This window comes from Alligator sinensis, unplaced genomic scaffold (assembly GCF_000455745.1).
Source record: "Alligator sinensis unplaced genomic scaffold, ASM45574v1 scaffold406_1, whole genome shotgun sequence".
NCBI classification, from domain to species: Eukaryota; Metazoa; Chordata; order Crocodylia; family Alligatoridae; genus Alligator; species Alligator sinensis.
In genome coordinates, this window is record NW_005842181.1 from 1,681,671 (window position 1) to 1,707,743 (window position 26,073).

At 39.9% G+C, this 26,073-nt stretch overlaps 1 protein-coding gene across 3 annotated transcripts in view; it reads left to right on the forward strand.

The window, feature by feature from the left end:
* N4BP2L2 (NEDD4 binding protein 2 like 2) overlaps nucleotides 1-26,073 on the forward strand; it is an 88,761-nt gene that overhangs the window by 19,931 nt on the left and 42,757 nt on the right. For all 3 annotated transcript variants that reach the window (XM_014521109.2, XM_025207086.1, XM_025207085.1), the window contains 4 exons: nucleotides 1,636-1,760; nucleotides 9,190-9,278; nucleotides 9,663-9,739; nucleotides 22,129-22,272. In XM_014521109.2, the coding sequence (XP_014376595.1) occupies nucleotides 1,636-1,760; nucleotides 9,190-9,278; nucleotides 9,663-9,739; nucleotides 22,129-22,272 (435 nt within the window). The remainder of the gene's footprint in view (nucleotides 1-1,635; nucleotides 1,761-9,189; nucleotides 9,279-9,662; nucleotides 9,740-22,128; nucleotides 22,273-26,073) is intronic.

Genomic DNA, 26,073 nt, shown 5'->3' on the forward strand with positions numbered 1-26,073 from the left:
AGCCCGGGGGGGCCTGCGAACGCCTGCAGCAGGGAGCGCCAGCCATGGGGCGGGTGAGGTGCCACTGTTCCCCGTGCTCAGCACCAGCTTCTTCCCTGCTGGCAAGCAGGGCGTCGGGGCTGTGTGCTGCCCCCGGCCTGTACTGCGGGGCTGGGGGGCCAGTGGGAGCACGGGGCCCATACCAGTGTCCCAGGGCCAGCGTCGGGGGGACCCAGAGCAGGGCAGCAGGTGTATAAGGTCCCGGTGGGCTGGGACTCTATGGAGCCGGGCCAGCTTCCCCCTCTCCCTGCGGATGCAGCCCAGCCCGGCTCCGCAGACCCCTGCCAGCCTGCACTCTTCTCTGGGCCCCACCGGTGCTGGCCCTGGGACATTGGTCCCAAGACATTGGGACATTGTTCCCAAGATGGTGACCAGGGGGCGGGGCACCTGTCAAGGGTGGGGTGGGCGGCCTACCCATGCAGCTCTCCGCAGCCTGCCAAAACTGGGTAAGCAGCCCTTCGCCTGAAATAATTGTCCACCCCTGGATTAGAGGGCTAGGTTTGCAAGAGAACAGGTGAAAAGGCATGTGTATGTCAAAGAATAAACATCAATGTATATTTTTCTTTTTTACAAACGTTTTAACTGATAACGTTTTCTTCACAGACATTTGAATAAAGTGTCTTACCCTTGCTGGTTTTGTTCTTTTTGTTGCTTGTTTATAAATAATAGTGTATTGAATATTTATGAGACAAAATCTCTTGCTATGAAACTATTAAGGCATGTTTTTACATGGGGGATTGATAGTATGGTAATGACTTTAATCCTACTTCCATGAAGGAATGACTACTTTTTCTTAACAGGGAAAAGATAACATATGCTAATATTAAAACAGGGTTTTCCATTAAAGGTTTAGGAAAAGCTGGTGAGTGGGAGTCAACAGATTTCTTTTTTTGCTCAGAGAGAAGTTTAAAATGTGAAAAAATCATATGTAAGACTTGTTTAAAATAAGGTGAGAAACTAAGGTATGAGTTAAGGATAGTTTTTAGCAAGAGTGAATGTTACATTCCAGTCCTGAACTTGCTCAGTAAGATGGTCCTGCAAGATTGTGTAGGTGCTTGTGACTCTTGTCCTTGGTCTAGTAATAAAGAAACTGCTGGGCATTAACTTTGTGCTAGATCAGTACGGATGAAGGTGAAGGAAAGCAAGCCATTCGCCTGAGGTGTTGCCGAAGACTCAAAAGAAACAAGTCTGTTCCCAACTACACCAGAAGTTCCCTTTGTGACTGTGTTTCTTCTACACCCCAGTTACAAAATGGGGGTAATATTTCCCAGATTTTTTGTGAGTATAAATATGTTAAAAGAATGTGAGGTCAGAATCTACCATGATGTGGACTGTAAGGAGATGGGTGAAAACATGTTTTCTGTTGTATGCGGGGAAAGCAAAACATGTAAGGAAGTGGTGGAGAGAAAAGAATAGTGCTTAATTTTGTGTTAAAAATTGGCATGTAAAAGAAATTTAGGTATGATCTGAAGGTATTAAGAAACTCGAAATAAATTGTAGGCCATGAGAATTTTACAATATCATTTTATTGTTGCTTCCTAAAGAATAAGATTTGGATAATTTGTAATGGTTTTGTTCTTTTCCTTTGTTTGTCAGTGTTCTACTTGGTCAAAGTCGTGATGGCGTTGTATTCAGCACTGATGACTATTTTAATCAGCAAGATGGATATACCTATAATGCTGGTCAGCTTGGTGATGCTCATGACTGGAACCAGAAGAGAGGTGTGAATGTATAAGAGAAATTATTTTAGATTACTCTTAGAGGTAGAAAACGCAAGTTACTGTATCACTGTTGTATACAAGTCTTAATCAGTTAATAGAAAATGGAGGAAGATACTTTATCTTTTTCTTAAACCACAAATATATGGGTTTGTGAAGTGTTCAGATTTGGGAAGACTGCAGGCAAAAATTCCCTTTCTTTGTGCTTGGGCCCATAGATTTGCTTCATAGATGTGTACTTCCTCCTGCTTGAAGCTTCTGGGGAAAATCAGCCATAGCTGCTTACTAGCAGCATGTTGCATGTCTCACCTTCTGAAGTTTCCTCCATTTTTTTTCTGACCCTACAATAGCTGGTGTCTGAGGTTACCTTCTCTGCTGCTGGTCTTTTCTGAGGAAACTCCAAATGTTAATTAATAATTTTAATTAGCCTTAATACATTTTCCAGTTTCCAGCAAAGTGCCAGAGTTGCATTTGATTATTGGGTTCCAGTCTCAGGTTACCTACAAGCCCTTTCAAACAGGCTCACAGGCAGCCTAAGGGCAGAGACTTTCCACTGCTGCGTTTGTCTCTGACCTCCATTAGCTGTTGTCATGGTGGCAGCAGCTAATCAGGCAAGCCTATTGGTGAGTCTGTCCTCACTGACTAGCTCTCTTGGAGACTTGGTGGATCTTAGAGCTGTTCCTGATTATCACCCACTGGCTGGAGAGCTTGCCTTTGCAAACTTTAAAGGTGTTTCAGGTAGCCTGAGACTGGAGACTGGTCCCACTTGCAAGCTTCTGCCTCTGCTGCTTCCCTGTCTACTTTGCTGCTGGGAGGCAACCAGGGCAAGACTGCCTGGAAGCCAGTTTCTGCCTGGCTGCCTACTAGCTTCCCACTGAGTGGGCTGAAGGAGGGGAGGGGAAGCAGGGTACTGTGGGGGTTTCTCAGATTTGACCACACGTTAAATTTATCTTGGAAAGATAAACCGCAACTTTATTGTGGATCTGCCATTTCTGTGGAAAACAGGTCTTTTTTTAGCGTAAAAACAAACAGCATAAACATGTGGCTGGTTACTTTTTGTTGTGTTAAAACAGCTACTATGGAGGCTGTTTTAACACAATGTAATGTCTGTTTAAGCCCTGAGAAAGAGACAGAAAGAGGTAAGTCTGGGAAGAGGCATGGGGGAGGGGGGGCAGATTGAGGCCCCCACAGCAGGGAGGGAATGGTGTGAGTGGGGCCCCGGGTTGGGTCGTGACACGCTCTGAGCCCAGGCGGCTTGTCCAGGGTTGGGGGGGGGATCCTGCTGCTGCGCGCACCTCTGGAGAGGCCTGGGTGGAACATTCCCCCCAGATCTGTGCATGGGGCGGAGGTGGTCTGCCCGCTGCGAACTGGGCTCTGTACCCCGCTGCTCCTGCCCCAGGAGCAGCTTAACCGCATGTGCCTGCTGCCGCCGGCTCCTGGAGCTGGCTCTCGGGAAAAGAGCAGCAGGGCACAGAGCCCAGCCCTCAGTAGACAGCCTGCCTCCACTCCACACAGATCCTAAGGTGCGCGCAGCGGCAGGAAGCCCCTTGTGTCCCTGGGCGAGCTGCCCAGGCTCAGAGCGTCCCATAACCCACCCTGGGGCCCCACCTGCCCATGCCCCACTCCCTCCAAACCTGTGGGGGTCTCGATCTACCCCCCCCTCCCCCCAATGCCGCTTTCCCAACTAACCTGCTGTAGCAGTCCTGTCTGCATGCAGGCTCTGTGTCTGTCTGTGTGTGGCGCGCCCCCCTCCCCACCTGCTACAGCCGCCTGGAGCCTTGCACCCGGGCTGCCCTGTGGCCCTTTGTGCTGCCTTGCATTTGAGGGGGCTAAGACCCATTACCCCTGGCTTTCTGCTGCCGCTGGCTGTGTGGCTGCCTGCTGCACATGCATGGGGAAAGTACTTTTGTTTTGTTTTTTTTCCCACAGAATATTCTAAAGTTTTTTTGTTTTGTTTTTTTTCCCACAGAATATTCACTGAACTACCAGAACCCATTTGCCGAGATTGGTGGTAGTTTGGTGGATAATCCATGAAAAACTATGCTTTACCTGTGCACGTGCTGTGGCTTTTCAGCAAGAAACCCATGGTTTTCTCAGGGCACTAAACACAATGTTTCAGTTGAAAAATTCCCACCCATATTTACTTTAGAAGCAAACAGCCAATAATTACATTTCTGTGTAGATGGTGGTAGGGAGTGGTGGGGTACATTTGCTAAAGTGCTTTTGTCTATAACCTAGAATAATTCTCACCCTAAGATTAGTCAAGAATAATTTATAAAATGTTTATGAAGTTAAATATTGTCTGTTGTCAATATAAGAAGACTTGAATTACTTTGGAGGCTAATTCTGCAGGTCTGCTGCTTGATTTTTATCTGTTGAAATTTCAGACTCCTACAATTTTCATCAGCCTGAAAATTAAATGCAGTGGTTCCATCTGATACTGCAGTCAATTAAAAATATTGGCTATGACATGATGTGTGTTAAGAATGCTAAGGTTGCAAAATCAAGTGCTCAAACTTAAGATTGTCTGTTCAACTTGAATTCTGTCCCTTTGTGTACATATATTATGATAGTCTTTAATTACATGGTTCTAGGATTAAACTTTAGGCCCCTTTTGAGTTCCTCTCAAATTTGCTCTTCAGGCTTTGCTACTTTTATCCCTCTCTACATATTTGAGAGTGAGAGAACCACATTGTCTTACCATATTGTCTAGTATATTGTCTGTGCTGGTGTTTTTTGCCTTTGAGTCGAGCTGCTTCTTAGTTTAACCCTGTTCTGTTCCCAGAAGTTGTGGCAGCCAACAGGTGGTGGCGAAGTAGCTGCAGACTGGTCAGAAACCTTATACTATTCCAGAGCGGAAGAGTAGTGGGTGTCAGTGCTGTCCTTTTCCAGGTAGGGAGGGAGGGACATAGTGCATATTTGGCTGCACTGTTACTTTCCTAGTTGATGCCAATTTGGTATCTGCTGTAAGAGGGTTAAAGATGTAGCTTTCTCTCGCTCCTTTTTTTGGCTGAGCAGTGATGGTCAGGATTCAGGCACGCAGTCAGGATTCAGTCATAATTCTGGAAAAATCTTCCCTTCCCTTCATTGTGCCTTCCCAAAACAAGGTGTATATCTTTTTGAGGATTTGTGATATGGGAGAAAATAGAGTAGTATCCAACAGTTTAAAACAATCAGGGATGCATGGGATATACCTATTCTGTAATCTTTCTCTGTAAACTTCCGTAAATTCCCCTCAATCTAGTTACACCCCTTTCTGAGTTGGGAGAAGCTGACTGTGGGCTTCTTTTCTGTTTTTTTATGTGTCTTTATGGATGTGCATATGAGTGAGCAAACATGAGTGAGTGTTTCCCACTGCAGCCCCCCCCCCGGCAGCTGCTGAGATTTCACTCGGCTCTCCTTTGATTTAAATCCTTGCAGTCTGTCAGGCGAATACCAGGTAAATGTGTGTATGTGATAACTGCTTGACTCTCCCCAGTAAAGAACTGTTTTTCCATGTTCCTTCTGCTTCATTCAGTGTACAGGTTGGGCAATGATCACTGAATGTGTAGGTATTACTTTTTTTTTAATCCATACTCATCATTCAGTGTGGGTTGTCATTTCTTAGTTACTCCATGCTATTTTAATACTGTGGTGAAGTAGGGCATTAATAGCTTCCGCATGGGTGTTTTCTGTGGCACTTGTCACCTAAGACTCTGAATACTTCACGTGTGAAGCAATCTTATCATGCCCATAAAAGCAGGTGGGACTTTAATTCCCTTTTTACAGCCAGGGTTCAGAGATACTGATATATTGAGGGTTTTATTTATCAAACACATTCTCAAATGTTGTGTGCCCAATTTTTGACACACATTGTTTGTTTTTTTTTCCCCCAGAGTATTAAACTTTCATGTAACTTTGTATGTTGAAAGTATGTTTTAAACTGATTTTAGATTTATAGGTGAGGGTTAGCACTTGACAAATGTGACACCAAGTATTTTAAGTTAGGGAATCAGGAAATAAAGTAGGTACAATAAGTGGCCATCTGTGAAAAATGACTTGCCTACCATCACATAGGTACATAGCAGATGCAGGGATAGACTCCAGTTATGAAGGATGTTCTTCAAGTGCCTTAATCATAAGACAATCCTTTTTTTCCCTGCAGTCACCTGCCTTATTTGTTACATACCTTCCAACTTCTGCATTAAGTGAGAGATGCATTGATCATACTGACAATTTCACTGCACCTTCTTGATTCACCTCCAGGACAGGTCCAGTCTGTGCACTGAATGAGGTAGGGCTTATATGGAAAAAAAAAATTACATTAACATGCAATTAAAGACTGTATCATAATGTACAAGGGGGCTAAGTTAAGGCTGCATATGTAACTTTGATTCTCATATTTTCTGAGTATGAGCATTTACCTTGCAACCTTTGCATCCTCTTCTCCCCCCTTGAACTTTCTAGGTTTAAAAAAGTGAGCTGAATCCTTGCCTGTATCCACCTAAAATTTTATGTGGAACTCTTGATCTTCGCATGCATCATCAACAGAATTGTGACTTTAGGGAAAGGTTTTTGTCACCTGCGCTATCAAATACCACACTTACTCACATACCATATATACCTTTCCCCCAAAAAATTAGCTCTCCAAAACTGAGGTGCATGTTGTAAGCTGATTTTTCTTTACTGAAAGAGAAGCGTGAAGATTAATTGCTGTAATTGCTGCCATTTCTCTCTGGCTCAGGAAGTGATGCAATCCAGTGTTTAACCCTCTCACAGCTGCTAAGGAGTTAGCAGTAGCTATTGCCTGAGCAGTGTAGCTTGTGCTTGAAGCAGCAGTTGAACTGGCGCTGGGCAAGTGAGCTGCTGAATGCAATCTCTGGTGTCTTGATGAGGTTTTTGGTTTGGAAACAATGTACTCTTTACAGGAACTTGTATAAAGAACTATTTACACTAAAGAAGTAACAGTCTTGCTGCTGAACTTGCAGGAGTTTGGGGCCTAGCCTTGCTGCTGTCATGCCATACTAGGACCTTCCTGATGCATTTACACCTACTGACTCCTGGGATACAATACTTGGACCATTGGGTCATTGTTTTTTCCCATGTGTACCCCTTTCGAGTTGCACCAGTAGGCTGTTATCTTCTATTTGGGTCTAGAAATTGAGAGACTTACTTTACCCTTGGGTTTTCAGTTATATGCCAGTCAGAAATTTTAAAACTTGGGAATATTAGGTTCAGTTCCAGATTCTAGAGTTGCATGTGCTAAAGGGGTTATAAACCTTTCTTTCCTGTCTCCGTCACTGCTGCCCATTATCCCCCTATATCCCCATCCCTCCATCTCATGCCTCCAAAAACATCCCTTGGCTCCACCCCCCTTGACTTCACTCCCTTCTGCTTGTATTCAGCACTGTTTCTGTGCTGGTGCTTTTACCTTTGAGTCAAGCTGCTGTTTCCTTGCCCATGCTGTCTAAATGCCTGCTTTGGAATACAGTGTCCAGTTCTGGCAACAGACTTCTTATAAGTGATCTTCACAATTTGGAAGGGACTTGGGAAGGAGCTGCAAGAAGGATTTGACACGTGAAAACTGCTTTTACAGTGAGAAATTAAAAACCTTCATTTATTTAATTTAACAGGAAAGAAGTTCAGAGGGGGTGCATGATCACAATTTATAAGATCTGTATGGGGAAGAAAATCTTTTGTAATAGTGGCCTTTTCAAAATTGGAAACAAAGCGTAACACAACAGACTGGCTGAAAGCAGAAGCCAGACCAATTCAGATTTGAAAACAAAGTGCAAGTGCTTTTTATAGTGAGGATGATTAACCAGTGGAAAAAAATATGTAGGAATACTCTGGACTCTGTATAACAAGAAAATCTTTAAATCAGTATTAAACGTCTTTCTAAAAAGTGTTGTAGCTCAACCGAAGTTTATGGAATCAGTATAGGAGCTGTCAGATGAAATTCCTTGTCCTTTGTTATTCATGTTATGCAGTCCTTTCATTCATTTTAAGGCAAGAAAAGTTGCATCCGGTAACAACAGAGTAAACTTCCATATTTCAAGTTCTATCTCCAAAGCTTAGAGGTTTTTAATGTTTGTCAGTGAAACAATATTTTTAAGAATTTAACATGGGTAAAGCAACATTTCACTTTTCCTTAATCTTTGCTCTGAACTGTTTTGCAGTAGCATGTTTAAAAAAAAATCCCCCTGAGGTGGATACATAGCATAAAAAATAGCAACCTGAAATATTCAAGCTTTTGGCAAAATTTTCAAAAACCAACAGAAAGGTCCTAGACTCTAGACTGAAAAATATAAGGCAGTTTTAAGTACAGATATCACTGCCAGTGTCACCCTAAAATTGAATGTGCCTTATCTAAATTGTGCCAGGTATTACAGTATTGCTGAAGTAAAATTCTATAGAAGTTGTATTAATGTTTAAAAATTATTATATGGTTAGCAACTGTAGAAGCACTAAACCGTTGTTTTGCTTCTGCCTCTTGGTTCTGCAACTCTTAAGACAGATTTCTTTCGAGAATTAAAAGGGCAAATGCCTGTTTTGGGAGAATAAATAATAAATAAATACATACTGCCCAGCCCAGCAGTTTGAAAGTGTGTGCGCGTATATGTATATGCTTACAATTGTGTATAATATGAAAAATATCTATATGTATTTTTAGAAATAGTTTGTTTCTGTTTGCTCAGAAATATTGATTGTCTTAGGGAGCTATTTGAATTTGTTTTGCATGTAATGCTTATTTTTAGATATGCAATGTTAGCAGCTCTGGAACAGAAGATTTTTGAATACGGTATAGGTTTCATAAAGGTATTTTTTGTGTTCTCTGTTGAAACAGTAATGTTTTCTATAGTGTGGCTCGTACAGTTGTCCTTCTAGGAACTGCTTGAAAAGGTAAGTATATAGAAGTTGTATGGCCAACATCCTTCCTGTCTCCATGCTGAAGACCAATGCCTCTTTGATATATTGGAGTTGGAAGCAAGAGGATGACAGTTACCTATGTGTACCCGTGTTTGTACACCCTTATTAAGTAAATTACTGTTTGTTTACTTATCTTGAAGCAAAGTCTCAGTTCTCATTCAGATGGAATCTAATGAAATAGAAATCCATATTTGACTTGGAGTGATGGTGTAGCTGTGATGGTCCAGGAAATAGGCAAGAGGCAAGGATTTTTGTGGGTGATAACTTTTATAGGACTGACTGCATGGTTGGGAACTCCTTCAGGTTTGTGGAGTACACAGCCTTCAAGAGTTTGTCTAAGTCTATCCCAACCATGCAGTTGGTCTGATAAAAGATACCACCCACAAAAATCCTTCTCAATCCAGATTAGATCAGTTCATCATAGAAAAGCTAATAAAATACCTTCTAGAACAAATAGCTTATTTTCATCCTTTTACTTGATTTAAAGCATTAATTCTGTATTTAATTTATTATCCTATTGTAGCAAGACAAGCAATGGAACAGGGAAAATCTCCAATTATAATAGACAATACTAATACTCAAGCCTGGGAAATGAAGCCGTATGTAGAAATGGTAAATATAAATATCCTAAATTATTTTTTTTCTTAAAATGATTTTCTTTGTAGTCTTACTTTCTGAAATGATAAATATGACTACTTTGTCTAGATAGGTTTTTCTTATTAACACTCCTTTGGAATAGCAACTTTTTGGCATAGTCATTAACAGGGATGGTAATGGTTCAGTTGGGATAATTTGATCGCATATGTTTAGCCCAGGATGAATTGTAGGCTTGCTTTGTGGGGAGTGAACTACATTTCAGCATGCTAGCACTGCATTATACTTAATAATAGTAAAAACTTGGTTATTAATATTTTTCTATGCATTTTTCTGTATTGTTTTGCAATGCAGAGTTTGGTAAAGTTACACTTTTCATGTGTATGTCTTTGCTTGTTGTAGGCTCTAGAAAAAGGCTACATAGTAGAATTCCGCGAGCCAGATACATGGTGGAAGTTTGACCCTGAGGAATTAGAAAAGTAAGACACAATTTATAATAGGTATCATAGTTACTTTCTTTACTTTTTATTAAAAATTGGTTGAATATTGTTTCAAGATCTTGGCCCATAAATATAATGTGTGTATTACTAATAAGTACTTTTATTTACATTTATTTAAACATATTGTTAATTTAACTGTTGACACATGAATAAACAGAATTGGTACCATCCAGTTGCAACTGAGGTCAGTAGTGAAATTTCCATGGACATAGGTAGAAAACTGATTGGATTCATAAGAGCCACTTTATGCAATGGATAATTAAGTTAACCTGTGGAAGTCAAAACATTGTGGAAGCTATAAGCTTAAAAGGTATAAAAAAATGAGATATTATATAGGTGACAACATCAAAAGTTAAAACAGACAGTATAAAACATTTTCAATGCCTCATGCATAAGGATATAATTTTATTGCTAATCAGTAGGAGGTTAGGAAGAAAATTCCTGTATGCAGTGGCTGGTTTGGGATATGAATTTGTTAAGTTTCTCCTCCTTCCTCCCCAACCCAAATTTTGGAATATGATTTTTTTAAGTTTCTCCTCCTTCCTCCCCAACCCAAAAGCATCTGTTTCTGGTGGATACAAGATGCTGGGTTAGATAGACTATTGATCTGATCTGTTATGATGTCCATACACTACTCAGTTTTCTTGTTAATTTCTGCTGTTTGTTATCCAGTTCAGCTGCTTTTGAGTCTGTGGAGCTTTGCTTATGCCAAGCAAACTTGGCAGAAGTCAGTGACAAATGGGAGGCAGGAATGGAACAGGAGAAAAAAATAATTCTTCCGCTTGTATATTGTGAGGGGTGGGTATAGGTTTGTGGGGGGCTGTGGGTGTGTGGGTATGTGGGTGAGAGAGCACATGGGTGTGTGTGTGGATATGTGGGGTGTGGGTGGATATGGGGTTTGTGGGGAGGGTGGCTGGGGGGTGTGAGGGGGGGTGGGGGTCTGCATGCATGGCAGTGCGGGGGCGGAGTGTGGGTGCATGTGTATGGTGGGGTGTGCGTGTGGAACTCACCCTACAAACACACACATACATGCACACTCTGCCTCTGCCTACACGTGCATGCTCTGCCCCTGCCTGCTTGCACTCTCTCGCTCTCCTCTCCCTACACACACCACCCGTCCTTCCTGGTTGGGCTATGCAGCCAGAAGCCACATGCTGCTGGAGCAGGGTGCAGGCAGGAACCAGGGAAATGGCCTGGTGTTGGGCTGGGTTCCTGCCTCCTACTGACAGATCACCGTGGGTCCTGCTGCCCCTTGCTCCTGTCCTCTTTTGCAGGCAGCCTGGAGCAGATAAATATTTTCTAAATTTTTTAGGGGTCCTGTGGGCTGAATAGAATGGCCTGGTGGGCTGGATTTGGCCCATGGGCCATATTTTGCCTGCCCCTGAGTTAAGGCGCCAAAGAATGCGTCTACACAAGACACTAACTACGCAGTGGCGTGTCACAGCACAAACAGTGCTAATACGCTGTTGCCTAATATCATTAGGCTACTGCACTCTAGCATCACTAAAAAGGCGCATGTTGCCGCTAGTATATAGTAACTCCAGTTGCCACATTAATTTAGTACTCAATTATACAAGTACTAAATTTAATGCACAGTAACCATTGTGCATTAATGAACATGTAGATGTGCCCTGAGATTCTGTGGATTATGAGTGAAAGGTTGACTGACAAGAGGCAACATTTTCACTTGATGTCTGCCTATATTGTTCATATTTGAGGCAGACTGTAGACAGCTTAGAAATGTACAGCAAAGGTGGAATTAACCCTTAAAGTGAAGTGGGAAAAAATGAAAGGTTGCAGAACAGTGAAGACCCCTGTGTTCCAGTTCGAATAAGGAAGCATAACAAATTAACTGTGTGCCTATTCAGTTAGTGACGTTCAGTATCTCATTTGAAGCCAAAGGTTTTTAAAGTATTAAATGCAGATGGGGGAATTGGGGAGGAGGAAATATAAATAAAAGGAGCTTGATATTGGGATTCCTCTGAATCCTGGATTTGGGACTTGTGCTTTCTGTGTGAATGACTGTACTAGAAGGTCAAATGGTAGAGCTCATTGGCTCAGAGCCAGTCAGACATAAGGATGTGTCATCTGCAGCCTGGTCAGTGATGATTTAATGTTTATTTCTAGGTTTTTGATAATAATATTAAGCACTGAAGGGCTAAGAAACAGTCACTAACTTCATGATGATTCCCAGTTTCCAGACTCTTCAGATAGCCAGTCTGCTATCAATTTAGTACATGCTTTTTTGAATTTGTATCATGTTATTTTTTTAGTCAAGTATCATTTGGTTCCAATTTGAATGCCATACACTAGTGTCTAAATATAAAACATTACTGCTATTTTAGCAAGTGAGCTAATAATTTGTTGTCTCTAAACTGATGCTAATTAGGTTTATTTCCCTCCTTTAGCTCTTTATTACTTGAATTCTATATTAAATATTATTAAATATAGTATTTTGCCTGACATGCCAATAAATACTTTGGTCTTCCTGTTAGCTATTTTGAAATATTGACACAATATTGTATTTCTGTCTTCTGGAACTTCCACAGTGTTCCAAAAATTACTGAAAATCAACACTAATGTTAGAGGATATAGACAAATCAGAGCATTATAGGAAACAGGGCTAGAAGGGATCTCATGAGGTCATTTAATTCAACCCCCTGTGCAAGGCAGGATCATCCCAGTTTAAACCATTCAGGAGAAGTGTTTATTTAACCTGCTCTTAAAAACTTCCAAGGATTGAGATTCCATAACCTTTCTAGTTGATGCATCTCATATGTAACAGTTGTATTAATATCAAATAGCTGTTTTCAGTCTCCTATGATGCAGTTGTTACATCTACATGATTCTGTAGCAATACAGGTTTAGTAAAAACCACTCTAATTTTAACTGCTTCATTTCGGATCAAGTCCAGGGCAGTTGAGCTAACTTTTATTGCTATAGGATCATGTAGCTGTAAAAGTAGGATTGTAACACCCGATGCACACTTCTGTGCAACGGTAGCTCCCCCTTCCCTTTTAAAGAAATTAAAATGGAGATTTGTTCCTACATGGATGTAACTTATAAAAAATGTCTAACTACAGCACCTGCTGTTAAAAACTGTACCAAGTTATCAGTAGAATAGAAAGCATGCCATTAAACAACCTCTCAATTTCCTAAATGCATAACACATATTTATTGCAACCTTTTGCCTTTTATACATTATTAGTCATAGTTTCTTCTTATATTCTTTTTATTTCCCTTATTAATTTTCTACGGTTTGTAGCTTTAGATTTATGTTTATTTTGAACAGTTTCCTTTACTTCTATTTATTTTATATGGCAGAAGACAGGGCAGGGTGGCACTTTATAGATTAACTCATTCAGAGAGACTGAACTTTCTTGTTTTATATGGCTTCTTTAGTTTTATAGCTGTCTTCATTTCCCTTCCAAGCAGGTTGATTTTTAATCAACATGGCCTTTTTTCCTCATTGTGGATTGTGGACTTGGGGTATGTAATACACATGTTGGAATATAGGACAGGAAGGAAGCTCCTGGATCTTCAGGTCCACTGTTGGTATTACAGGCAACCATGCCATGGTAACTTCTGTCATAAATTGATCAACCTGTATTTTAAAAGCAGTAGGGTTGTTTTGCCTCCTGCTATTCATAGTGGCTGTGTACAGGCATAAATTTGTATCAGTAGGAATATCAGAGGAACTCTTACCAATAGAAAAATAGGCCAGAAGCCAAAGTGTACCGGTATTCCAGCCTTGTGGCTGGAGAACTTCACAAGCAAGCTCTCCAGTCAGGATGCACTAAATAGCTCCTCCCTTGGCCACCTCTACCTTTAGGAGAGCCCTTTAATTGATAGCCTGCCTTCTCCCTTCTCTGAAAAGGGAGCTGGCTGTCAAAATAGGCAGTTGGCAGCTGTGGAAAAGCAGCATCTGTCACAGAGCTCTGGGAGAGTTCCAGCCCCTGAAGAAAGCCTCCCCCCAACCCATGAATCAGCTGATTGAAGGGAGGAGGGAACATTTTCCTCTGGGAACAATCCAGTTTCCTGCCACAGATGAATAACCTCTGCTCTCTGCACTTCTCTGGGCCAAAGTGGAGGAGTGCAAGGTGGGGCATTGTGTTGAGGAAGTAAGGTGCAGACAGACTTATAGCTGGATCATGGCAGTCTGCCTCTTCCTGCCACCGCAGGGTTGACTCAGAGCAGTGTAAAAGATGATGAGGGCAGTTCGCTACAGCGGCAGGTCTCTTGAGCTTTGCTGTTACAGCATGGTAGCCTGGTTTGCCCTGTCTGCCCGGAGCAGTGTGGGGCAAGGCAGGGGCATTCTATCACAGTGGGAACTCTTTCTTGGAGGTTTCCTGCTGCAGAAGAAGGGCATCCCTGCTGCCAGTGAGCTGATTAGGGTTTGGGGGGGCATTCTCCTTCCAGGGAAATCTGTGGAGGAGGGGAGTAATTTTTTAGCCAGGATCCCCACAGGGCTCCCTGACAGCTCACTCCTGGGCAGGGAGGAAGAGCAGAGGATTGTGGGCTATTGAGTGTCCTCATCACCCAAAAGCAGTGTATAGATGTTCCATTTAGATCCTGAAGAAATTTTTCCTCACTGGTACCCGATATACCTTCTAGCAAAAGAGTCAGTGCTCTTTGCAACAAAGCTCTCAAACAGAGTCATAACAGCTCTGTTTATGCTAGAAGAAAGGCTTTTCTCCCAGCAAAAATGGAACATCTGTATGTGGTTACAGGAAGCCTGTTCCAGAATCTCCTTTATCTTATGGTTAGAAATACTTATCTGGTAGTTATTTTCAGTTTGTTAATAGCTATTTTTTATGCATTTTGTTTTACACCAATCTTATTCTAAAGCTCAAATAGCAATTCTACTTCCCTGGTGCTTATTCCCCCAGTATATTTGAAGAGCAGTGATTCCCTTTCATATTTCCTTTTACAGAGTTAAATAAGCCAAGCTGTTTTTAGGCGCCTCTAGTAAAATAGGCTTTCCTCATTCCTTATTCATCCTAGCAATTCTTCTCAGCACGTATTGCTGTTTGAGTCCACCTTTTTTTGAAGATTCTAATCCAGATGAGTTCTTGCAAGTGCCTTGTACAGTTTTTGAAGTTTTCATGGCAATACCATTTGGTAGCTCATAATCATTCTGTAGTTGACTAATACACTAAAGACTTTCCTAGTTGCTTCCTATAGCTCCAATTCTTATTAGTCTCAAAGTGCATGATTATACTTTTGAATTTTATCTGATTTTTACTACTTCAGTCATTTAGTGTGATATCCGAGTCCTCCTTTGTGTTGGCATTGTACTCTAATTTTGAGATGCAATAACAATGAATCAGTAGATTCATTAGCACTTATATTGGGCCCTACATGAAAATATTTAAGTTTCATTGCATCTCTCATTTAAAATAATTCTCAGTTACTTACAAGTATACAAAATTTATTATTTTTTCTGTCAACTAATTCAGCTCATACTGCATTCACTTAGATATAAGATGAATTTTCCCGCCCCAATCAGCATGGGGGCAAAAGCTCCTTGTCTTTCATTTGCACACAAAGAAATGTCATTAAATACCTTGTCTATCATTAAACTGCTGCCAAAAGCAGCATGTGATATGCAATGAAATCAGCTATGAAGTTGATTAAATGCACCCAACACTGAGCATGACTATAAAACTTATGGCCTATATTTCCCCCATACATGCTGATAGGGAAACTACCACAAGAATAGCTTAGTACAGCCCCTCTGACTCAGACATGGTAATGCCCATTGAGCTCAATCCCCCTCAGCCCCAACTCTTTATTCAAGGCCTGGTGAGCCAATACATTTTGACTGCCACAGCTAAGCTGTGCCTTTCTTTCCCATTTTCAATTATTCCAGTTTCTTTGCCAGCCTTAAGTGTCTGGGAAACATCACCAACCAGCGCCTCAAACAGTTCACCCCAAATCCCTCTGTCACCCCCTCTCTCAGCCTATCATATATGATTAGTGTGGTCCTACCCTCTGTGAGGTGCAGTCAGACCAGTTTGGCCTGCATCTCCTCTTATACATTTTTGAAGGCTCTGAGGAGGATTGTGACAAGAACACCTGGTTCCAGTCATGAGTTGGGGGCTAATTAGCACGTGGCTCCTTTGTGGGGAGATATCTGGGACACGCATACTGAGCAGTGCTGAGCTGTGGGATCACCATGGCTTGAAATACTGTTGACTCTGCTGGGGTCCAGCCAAATTAACTATATGGTAACTGATGGCTTTGGACTAATATCATGCATGATTTGTACTATATATAAGTAGGTACAAAAGTTCTGTTTAAAAGTGTGTTTATAGAGTACCTGTGCTAAAACTTGCAGGAGTTTCACAAAAGTTAAAATGCATCAATTCTGGATTAATTAAATTACTACAGACATGTTTATTTCAGAGGCAGTGTTTTCATATTTGCTTCTCACTTCCATGTGCTTGGGGAGAGCAGGGCCTGATAGTCGGGAGGTGGGAAAGATGTTGTGGGAGCAGAGGGCAAGGGGGCCATCTGACCTCCCCCTCCATCTCCCAAGATATTTTTTCCATGTTGTAGCAGTGGGAGGGTGACAAATTCAAGGCAAATCTCCATTAATTATATTCTATTCCTGGAAAACAATAAAAAATGTATAACGTTTTCCAAATATAGAATGTAGTTTTTAGGGGGGTTGTCTTATATTCAGAGTCAGCTTACATTCTCATAAATGTGGGTGGCCAAAATCTGGAACCAGCTTCCCAGGGAGGTGGTCCTCGCCCCTCCCTTGGGCAAATTCAAGAGGAGGTTGGATGATCACCTGTCTGGGGTCTTGTGAACCCAGCATTCATTCCTGCCTGTGGCAGGGGGTCAGGCTAGATGATCTGTTCAGGGCCCTCCTGACTCTAGCTACTATGAAACTACTATGAAATACAGTAATTATTTTTAGCTCTGTGAAATTGGTCCTTTAAAGCACCAAGTAAATATATGTTACTGGTTTGGCCTTTACTTTGTTTGCATATAACAGATCTGATAAGATGATGATCCTTGTACCTAAACTGCCACTAATTTTTGTGGCACTAAAGCAGAGCCTGTATTTATTAACCTGAGGTGTAATGTACATTAGTTCTGTGTTCAGCATAGTATTTTTTAGTCAGAAAATTGTCATCCAGTGAGGATGCATTATGTTGTTGTATTATGCTCTGCCCTTGGACAAAATAGATAAATAAATTACTAATTTTATTTTCTCAGTTACTTGGCCCTATTGCTTGCAATGCTCTTCCTTACTAGTTACTTTTTTATCTTTTCTTCTGGGGACTGGGATAGAAAATGCATCATCCCTAACTAATTGCTAAGACTGGGTAGTTAAACATAACCTTGAATGAATTACATCCCTGATTTCCTATTGGCAGCCACATACCATTTCCTTTTGGTCAAAAGTGGTGCTGCCTAATACAGAGTTGCCCTTATCTGTTATATTTCCGTATTTTTCCAGGTACTGTGTCTTTTTTTAGCTATTTCTGATAGTCTCTGGAAATACAAAATTTTCAGGACAAGAAGCCGTTGGATTGAGATGACAATTATATCATAGAAATTAAGGACTGGAAGGGACCTCGAAAGATCATTAAGTCTAACCCCCCTGCTCTGGGCAGGAATACTACTGAGATCAAATTATCCCAGCAAGGTGTCTTTCCAGTCTCTTCTTGAAGATTTCCAAGGTTGGGGACTGTACCACCTCTTTGGGAAGTCTAGTCCAGATTCTTGTCACCCTTACCGTAAAGCAGTTCTTACTTGCATCTAACCTGAAACCATCCCTTAAGAGTTTATGGCCGTTGGGTGACCTGTTGAGGTGTGATAAATAGAGAAATAAGTTTGACTGGAAAATGGTTGGTTTCTGAATGCTCGTGGGGGAAAAAGTGAAATTTAAAACTTATTTGTATGGTTTTGTTTTCAAGTTTGTATTTGTGTACAGTGTTATTCCTCACCTTAATTGACCTTACTTCTTTACTATTAAAATTAAAATTTTGCCATTGACTCCAGTGACCTCTTAGGATCAAGACTATTGTGTTGATTATCCTCCATAATCAGGTAAAGGTCATACCTACAATACAGCTATTTGAGTCGCACATTTGGAATGCTGTCCTGGCAAATTTCTCTTAGTATGAATGCAATTTATACAAGTAATTTTGCCCTGATTTACCTAGCCATGTTGCTAAAAGTCTGTAGTATAGATATGGCCTTGGAAGTGCTTTGTAATATAACACCAAACAAAATCTTAGACTTGCTGTTATTCTTCATTTAGGCTCTGTTTGATTTGATATCATCATCGATAAGCCTATTATTATGCCTTGTACTCTTAAATACTGAACAACAAAAACATCAGAGTGCTGCAGAATTGGCCAAAGCCCAAATTCAGTTATGGTTTCTCTCTCCCCATGGTTAGAGAAGTCTGTGGCTTGAGTGCACAGAATACACGTATGCCTTTGAGGAAATGGATAGGTGCACAGTAGGGATGTGCAAAGCTTCAGTCCCTGATTTGATTTGGTGGAGATTTGGCCCGATTCGGTGGCCAAATCTCCAAATCCAAATTGAATCAGAGGACCCTTTAATCTCTCCAAATTGAATCGGAACCCTCCAGATCGATTCAGAGACATTCAGGAAGATTTGGAGACTTAGACATAGACGCAGCTTTAAAAGATTTTTCTGCGTACCTTGAGGTATCAGCACAGCTCAATTGCTGCGATGCTGGGGCTCATGGAGCGTCCCACAGGAGCATGGGGGTGGGGCCCTCATGTGGTCAGCAGTGAACCTGGAAGTGGACTGGAAGTACTTTTGGTCCACTTATGGGTCTGCCGGGGAGTGCTCTGGGGCGCACCCTTAGTGCACGGTCACTTCAAGGAAAATCAATTACTATCTTTTAAGACAAAAACCATACCTGGATAGAACAACAATGGCTCCAGTAAAGGACCAGGAAGGGCTACAGCCCAAACCAGTTCTCCTATCTTTTGATACCCTGTCTGAGGATCTTTATTCTAACTCCTTTGAACATCTTATGTAATCTTTTTATTTTTCACAGAAAGTGGAAGTACCCTCTCTCTCACAACTATACAGTTGGCTCAATAAAAGGTAGAACCCACAAAAATCCTTGCTGCTTCATTGCTTGGACATTCATATAACACTTTCAAATTCTATCTATCAGTATAGAATGAAGCTTCATCACAAGTTTTCATCTCTTTAGCAGAAAGATAAAGAGCTGAGGCAATACTGACTCTGACTTTTCAAAAGCACACAGAAAAAATGCTAGGTTTTACCTCACAGAACTCAAACTTCCAGGATATTTGTATGTTTCACTAAAACAGCTGTCCTAAATAATGGCTCCAATATGGACACCTGCAAATCTACCACATGGTCCTAACTATACATCTTTTATCAATGTTTTGCTTTACTCCATTCACTCATTTGGATTCTGATTTTGGCCAGGCAGTTCTCTATTCCATTTTGATAGGCTCTAAAACTTCATCATCATAATGGACAGTTACTATGAAATCATCAAAACTGGAAGAGCACACACCAACTGCAGATGCTTCCTCAGCCTGACAAAGGATATTTATACCCAAAAGCTTGCTAAGAAGAATTTTTCCAACTATTTGGTTTGGTCTAATAAAAGATATCATATTTGCCAAAAGAACCTTGTCTGCCTGTATAAGCACATAATCACTTGAAAGAAGAAACAGCTAATTGTCTTCATAGTAGCCATTTTTCTTTGGCATGTGCTGTGCTAATATCCGTTCTATGCCATTCCTCTGACACTATCTTTGGACTTCTAATGATCAATTTCTTGACTGTAGACAGCCAAGCCTTTTTATGCCTTCATCTGCAAGTAGGTCTGTCCAAACGGTACTCCTATCCAAAATTTCCATCTTGAACACAGTAGGTACATATGCCTAAGTGGAATGGATATAAGCACAACAACTCTTGGAAAAATAAGTTTATATCCAAACATGCAAATGTATTCGGTCATGTTAATATATTTGCCTGCTCTTCTCGCACCCTTCCCACCCCAAGCCCTTGACCAAGTATACTTTTTATCTGCCTTTCAGTTCAGTATCACATTAGGTTATAGACATCAAACATCTGGCCCATATATCTAATATATTTACCCAAATCCAAGACTACTTCAAATTTAAGGTGACCCTGCAATAATTAGGTTCTTTACATGGAAAGCAGTGGTGGAGAGGTAGGAGGTGGTAGAGTCAAGAGGTAGGGAAATCAAGTGAACTGACCTCCCACGCCTTGCCACCTGTCCCCCCTCCCCACACTTCTGCCTCTACGCCCCCCCCCAGCACCTGCTCCCCTGGGGGCCTGACCTCCCTGCCTCCAAGTGCCTGTGCTCTGCCCCCGCTTTTGCCACCAGTTAACTTCAGTTGTGACTGTAGCTGTGGCCCACTCTAGTGCAGAGCACAGAGCATGTGGTGGATCAGAGCTGGACCTGCTGCTCCTGCCAGGGGCTGAAGTCACTGTGTGCTCTGGGTCACAGTGGGGCCAGAATTGGAACTGCAACTGAAAGTAAGCAGTGCTGGAGGTGGGAGCAGCAGCTCTGGTTCTGACCCTGAGCCTGGTTTGCAGCTGCAACCACTTGTCTTACCCCACTCTGTATTCAAATCCAAGATTTCCCCTTGCTGTGTTGAATGGGGAAAAAACCCTTATTTTGGATTTGAATAAATATGGTATGTCATCTGGCCCATGGGGCTCCAGGAGGGGCTGGGAATTTGGGGACAGGACAGTCAGGGCTGGGGACCCACCAAAATCCAAAGTGTAGAGCCCCATTAGGGACAGCTGGATGAGAATGGCTGTGTTCACCCCAACATCTACAACCACTGCTTCCCCCCACCCCCATATCTGGATTTGGCCTGCAAGGAGCCCCACTCCAGATCTGGCTGGGGGGGAGCGGGTTGTGTGAGTTTACCACCCCTGCATTACCTCATTGGTAATCTTCTAATGCTCACTTCTGAAGGAGACTTTAGTTGTTTGATTTCATTCATTTTTTTCTATTGACTGCTAAATATTAAACATTGGTAATTCATATTTCATATATCTTGAGGTGATGTCTATTCTAAGGAGACCACTCTTAAGTATCAGCTTAAATAGCTATATTAATTGCTTTTTCTTTAGAAACTTTATTCTTCCTAATTGGCCATGTGCTGATTGGACTTGTTGAGTGAACAAGTAGAGTTTGTCCACTACTTTTTTACCTAATGCAAAACAACCTTTTTACACAGTGCATAGTTAACTTGTGGGATTCATTGCCACAGGAAGCAGATGGCATAGCCAGGTTCAAAAAGAGACTAGACCAATTCATAGATGATAGATCTATTAATGGTTATTCAGCAGAACGGTTGAAGATGTTTCTTCTGACATCTCTAAACTAGTAATGGTAGATGCCAGGGAAGGTACTGAATGGGGATATATCACTCTAGATCTGTCCAGTTCAGTGATTTTTATGGAATGCTCCCCTGCCACTGTCAGAGACAGGATCATGGGCTAGATGGACTGTTGGTCTGACCTAGTATGTCATTTCTGTTTGCTAAACTCTTTGCAGGGGTAAAGTGTGAGACAGTTTTGTTGACCTTCTTTTCCATAAGAGTATCTTATATTTTATTTCTTAGTATATATCTGCGGATAGGATTAGGAGGTAATGTTAGACGTGTTTAAAATAGTCTGTCCATATAACTTGATCCGCATAAAATGGTTCATTACTTGTTAAGACTTTATGCAGAGTGTTTCATTTATTAGCAAATTTCTTGATGCTGTATAATTTTTTGACATTCTTGTCCTATTCTTGCAAACTTTATAGATGAGGTCTTAAATCCATGCGTTCATTCATCCTCTCACTTGTATACCCCTAATCACTTTAGAAGCTGGCAGATAAAAAGACAGAAATATTCTCGAATAGTTTATGTACATTGTCAATGCCACATTTCAACATAAAGGAAAAGATTTTAGTATTGTATTAAATATATTGCATACAGTATATGCAATAAATAGTGGTTAAAAAGATTCAACACAATTTTAATATTGTTAGACTTTAAATACTATGCAGTTAAATCTGAACTTTTACATACTACAACATGTTCGTTTCCATATGCATGTAATCGAATGACTTAATAATGAATGTATGTCTATTTAAACTATAATTAACCATATGGTTATGTAATGTTAAAAACCCATTTGGTTTCTTCAGATCCTGAAAATGGAAAGAACATTAAACGGCAATTAACAGTTCTGTGGAAGCATGGAAGGGGCCAAATGAAATATTCTGCCATAGCTTAAAAAGATTGTAAATGTATTAAAAATATGAAAACATTTACTTAAATGTTTTATTTTTGTAGGAGGAATAAACATGGGGTCACACGTGAGAAGATTGCTCAGATGTTGGATCGATATGAATATCAAATATCCATACCTATTGTAATGAATTCAGTGACACCACCTCACAAAAGTACACAAAGGCCACCTCCACAGCGAAGACAGAGGTGGGGAGGCTGTATAGACTCTTGGAATTCTTTCAGTGGTTCAGATAACCGATAACTCAGGTTCCAGTCAACTAACACCAACTTGTTTTCATCATTTAAAAAAAAAAAATTAAGTAGTGGACCTTCTCCTGTGTTTTAAATAGGCATAATTCAGTTAAAAAGCCTTTCCCTCTTGGAGGTTGTTCTATTATCAGGCTAAAATGTAAATAAAATTTAATATTAAAATGTATTTTAAGTACTTTTAAAATTTATATTTGTTACAGTTGTACTAACTTTGGTTTAGTAAAACACCTGGAATAACATGAAGTAAACCAGAGTCTTCCTTTATAGGTGTCAGTCAATGACATTGTTGTCTACTGAGAACTGTTGAGCAGTTTCTTTTAAAGAAGTCGTTACAGAACTTTGTTGTCATTGCTTGTTTTTTTTCTTTCTTTTTTTTAAGAACTCAAAGTCCAAAGGAATAAGCTACTTATGTAGTATTACATTGTAATGACTTCCATTGCTCTTTAATATTCTACCCTGGCCAAGATTTATACTGAACAGCTATGTTTTTCTATTTCTTGCTAGATGCTTCTTTTTTTGTTTAATCGGTGCCCAGTGATGACACATGTATAACCCACATTTCCTTCTATCTCGTCGGTACATTTGACAGCTTAAACTGATGTGCTGCAATTGCAGTATTCACTAGTGTGAAACTACAAACCATGATTTGTCTTGGAGTTATTCACTGTCCATAGTAATGTACTGAATACAATTGTGTCTAAGGACTGGATATTTTACTAGTTTGGGAGATCATTAATCATCATGAAAATTGCAGCTTCATTCCATTTAAGTTTACAGGTCTAAAGTGCAGCATCAAAGCTGAGTGTTTGAGTCAGCTTTTCTATTTTATCATAAAAAGAATACCTTAAATATTAATATGTTAGATCCCAGATTATCTGACATATTAATATGTCAGATATGTCAGTTAGACTGTATATAGCTGTATCATTTAGATGCAAGTAGACTGTGATCTAATTTTATAAAACCACACTAAGTTCTTTTCAGGATTTGGCACAGGTACTATAGTTTTTGTTTGGCAAATGCCAAAGACTGAGCCAGCGTGGAGATTGATGGATTAATCTATTACCGGATGCATTTTTACTTTAGACACTTATGTGAAAATAAGAGTTCGCTTTGATGCTTGTCTTCATACCCAGTTGCTGGATTTCTTCCATATTGACATAGTTTTGGAAGTCCAATGCAAGACTGACAAAACTAATATTTGTATGTTAGTATTGTGGAGATGTATATCTCCACATTTTTATAGCTATATAGAGATCTATAGAGATATAGATATATATCTATATATCCACTACTAAAAGAACAGTTTTGAACCGTTTAAACTTTAGTTTCATTCTTGTCTATGTTCAGTTTTGCTTTGATTTTCATATTGTAGCACAACTTTGAAAGAGGTAGGTGGCAACACCAGAATGAGAATGTTTAAAAACCAAGCAAAAAGATTTGATTTGATTTAAATTGGGGGGAGGAGGGGAGGGGAAATCCTATATGTTTTTGGTAAAAAAAAAAAAAAAACGAAAAAACCCAAAAAACAACCCCCCCCCCCCCCCCATTTTGGTTTAAAAGATTGCAGTGTAGTGTAGAGAGATGCCTGAGCTGGCTTGGGTATCAGAAGGAGTCTGCACCTAGTGACCCAAAGCTCAATTCTGGTTAATTTATTCTGCTTAGTAACAGAGTAAATAAAAAATAAATTTGGAGCTCTGTACTGCTTCAGTAAGTAGTTTTTAATACTTGAGTAAACTCATCTAAAGCTAGTTTCATTTCTACACTACACTAAGTCTGTGATATATATGTTTACCATTGTTTCTTCCACAGCACATAATGCAGTTATCTTAATTACCATTTATGAACTGACTGGATGCTCAGTGCAAATTTTTATGACTTCATATAGTTGACATTTTAGTATTCTAAGAACTGCAGTATATCATCAGGCTCAATTATAATATTTTTGAAGGTGAGCATTAGCAATAGGGTCAAGTAGACTAAACTATGAAATCATTAATTTGTTGTGGACTTCTTTACTTTTTCAAAAGTAAGGTAGTAATGGTTTATAAGTTCAAGGAAAAGTGTAGATGTTATTTTAAAGATGGCTGTATATAAAACTATATATTATAGGGCCCTACGGAATTCACAGTGGAAGTGGGTTTCTGATTGGCTGAGGGATCCTTGTGGCCCTGCTGCTTGCTGCTGACCAGTCAAGAGGCAAAAACAGTGCCATATTTAAAACCATGAGTTTTGCCTCCCTGCCAATCAGGAGCAAACAGTGGGGCCCCTCCACCGATTGGTGGGGGTGGGGAACCTTACAGGAGAACCTGCTAGATTAAAGGACCTGATGTGCAGCCCACTTCCACCATAAATTCAGTAGGGCCCTAATTATAGTGTTAGAGGGTTCTAAGATGCATTGATTATAACAAAATATTAATTTAAGGGTATTGGTTTTAGAAGAATCATCAGCATTTACAGTGATTTGGAAAGATTTAATTTTTAAAATAACACTTGTTAATGTTTTCCTAATTAAGAAAAAGTTTAAATGTAATAGTTTCTTATTATACTGAGGTTCTTCAGAGGTGTTACTTTGGTAGGTAGTAAATAGAAATACACAGCTAAAAACTTTCAAATGCATTTTTTGGTCTCATAGGGTTTAGAATTTTGTGTTTTGTGGTATTATAATGCAGGTTTGAGTGCAGTTTAAACAGTAATATAATTTATAATGTAAAAAAAATTAAAGTTGGAAATCAATATATTTAATGCAGTCTTTTTATGTGGTTTTGTATTTCTGTTGTGCAATTCTATATTTGTACAATGTAGTATATTTCTAAAATAGTGTTTTGCTAAGAAGTTTTATTAAATCTAAAAACTGAATTGTGCTATTTCAATTTGTTTTTAGTAACTTTTCATCATTAGCAAATTGATTGCAATTAAGATGTTTTCATACTTGCATGGATTGTTTAAAATACTTGAAATACCGTGTATTTCATAAGCTGATGCTCAAATGATATTTAATATATTTCCTAATTGTATCTTATATATAAGCATATGTATTACTGTTTTTCAGTTTGTATGTCTGGTTATCAACTTCAGCATCCTGTAAAGAACCTGGAGAAAACTCAAATATTTTCTCTGTCCTAAACCTTTGTGTACTTAAAAATACATTACAACCATGAGGAAGATAAAAAGGTTTAGAAAGACTTTTTCATTTACCAATGCGATTCTGTCTCAACTACTCTAAGCTTTAATAACGTTAAATAATTACTTGGTTTTGTACCTAGTTTATATAAACTTCAATAACATAAAAAATAGCCAACAGGACTGATGCCTTTATAAGGATTTTGCAAGAAGTGGGGAAGTTTTTTAACCTTCTTAAGTTGTGGTTGATGCTATTTTTTAGTGTTTACTTGGAATTTGTTTTTAAATAGCCATTTTTAATTTGTTATAAATATATACAGGTAACGTGTGTGTGTGTGTGTGTGTGAGAGAAAATATTCGTTGAGGTGGCTCTCTTTTTTTTTTTAATACAAAAAGCACATAGTTCAAATTAGACTATGACATATAAAGAATTCATTTCCTAAGAAGGGCAAAGCATTATACATCTTGGCATGATGTATAAACTATTTCATCTAGCAACTTATGTTCTGTGGTAAGTACAGTGGTATGGTAAGTGTGGAAGTTGCTTGTGATTTGTGTAATGTGTAGCCTTTGTTCTGTTCTTTTCCTTTTGCAATTTTCTGTTCTTGTGCTGTT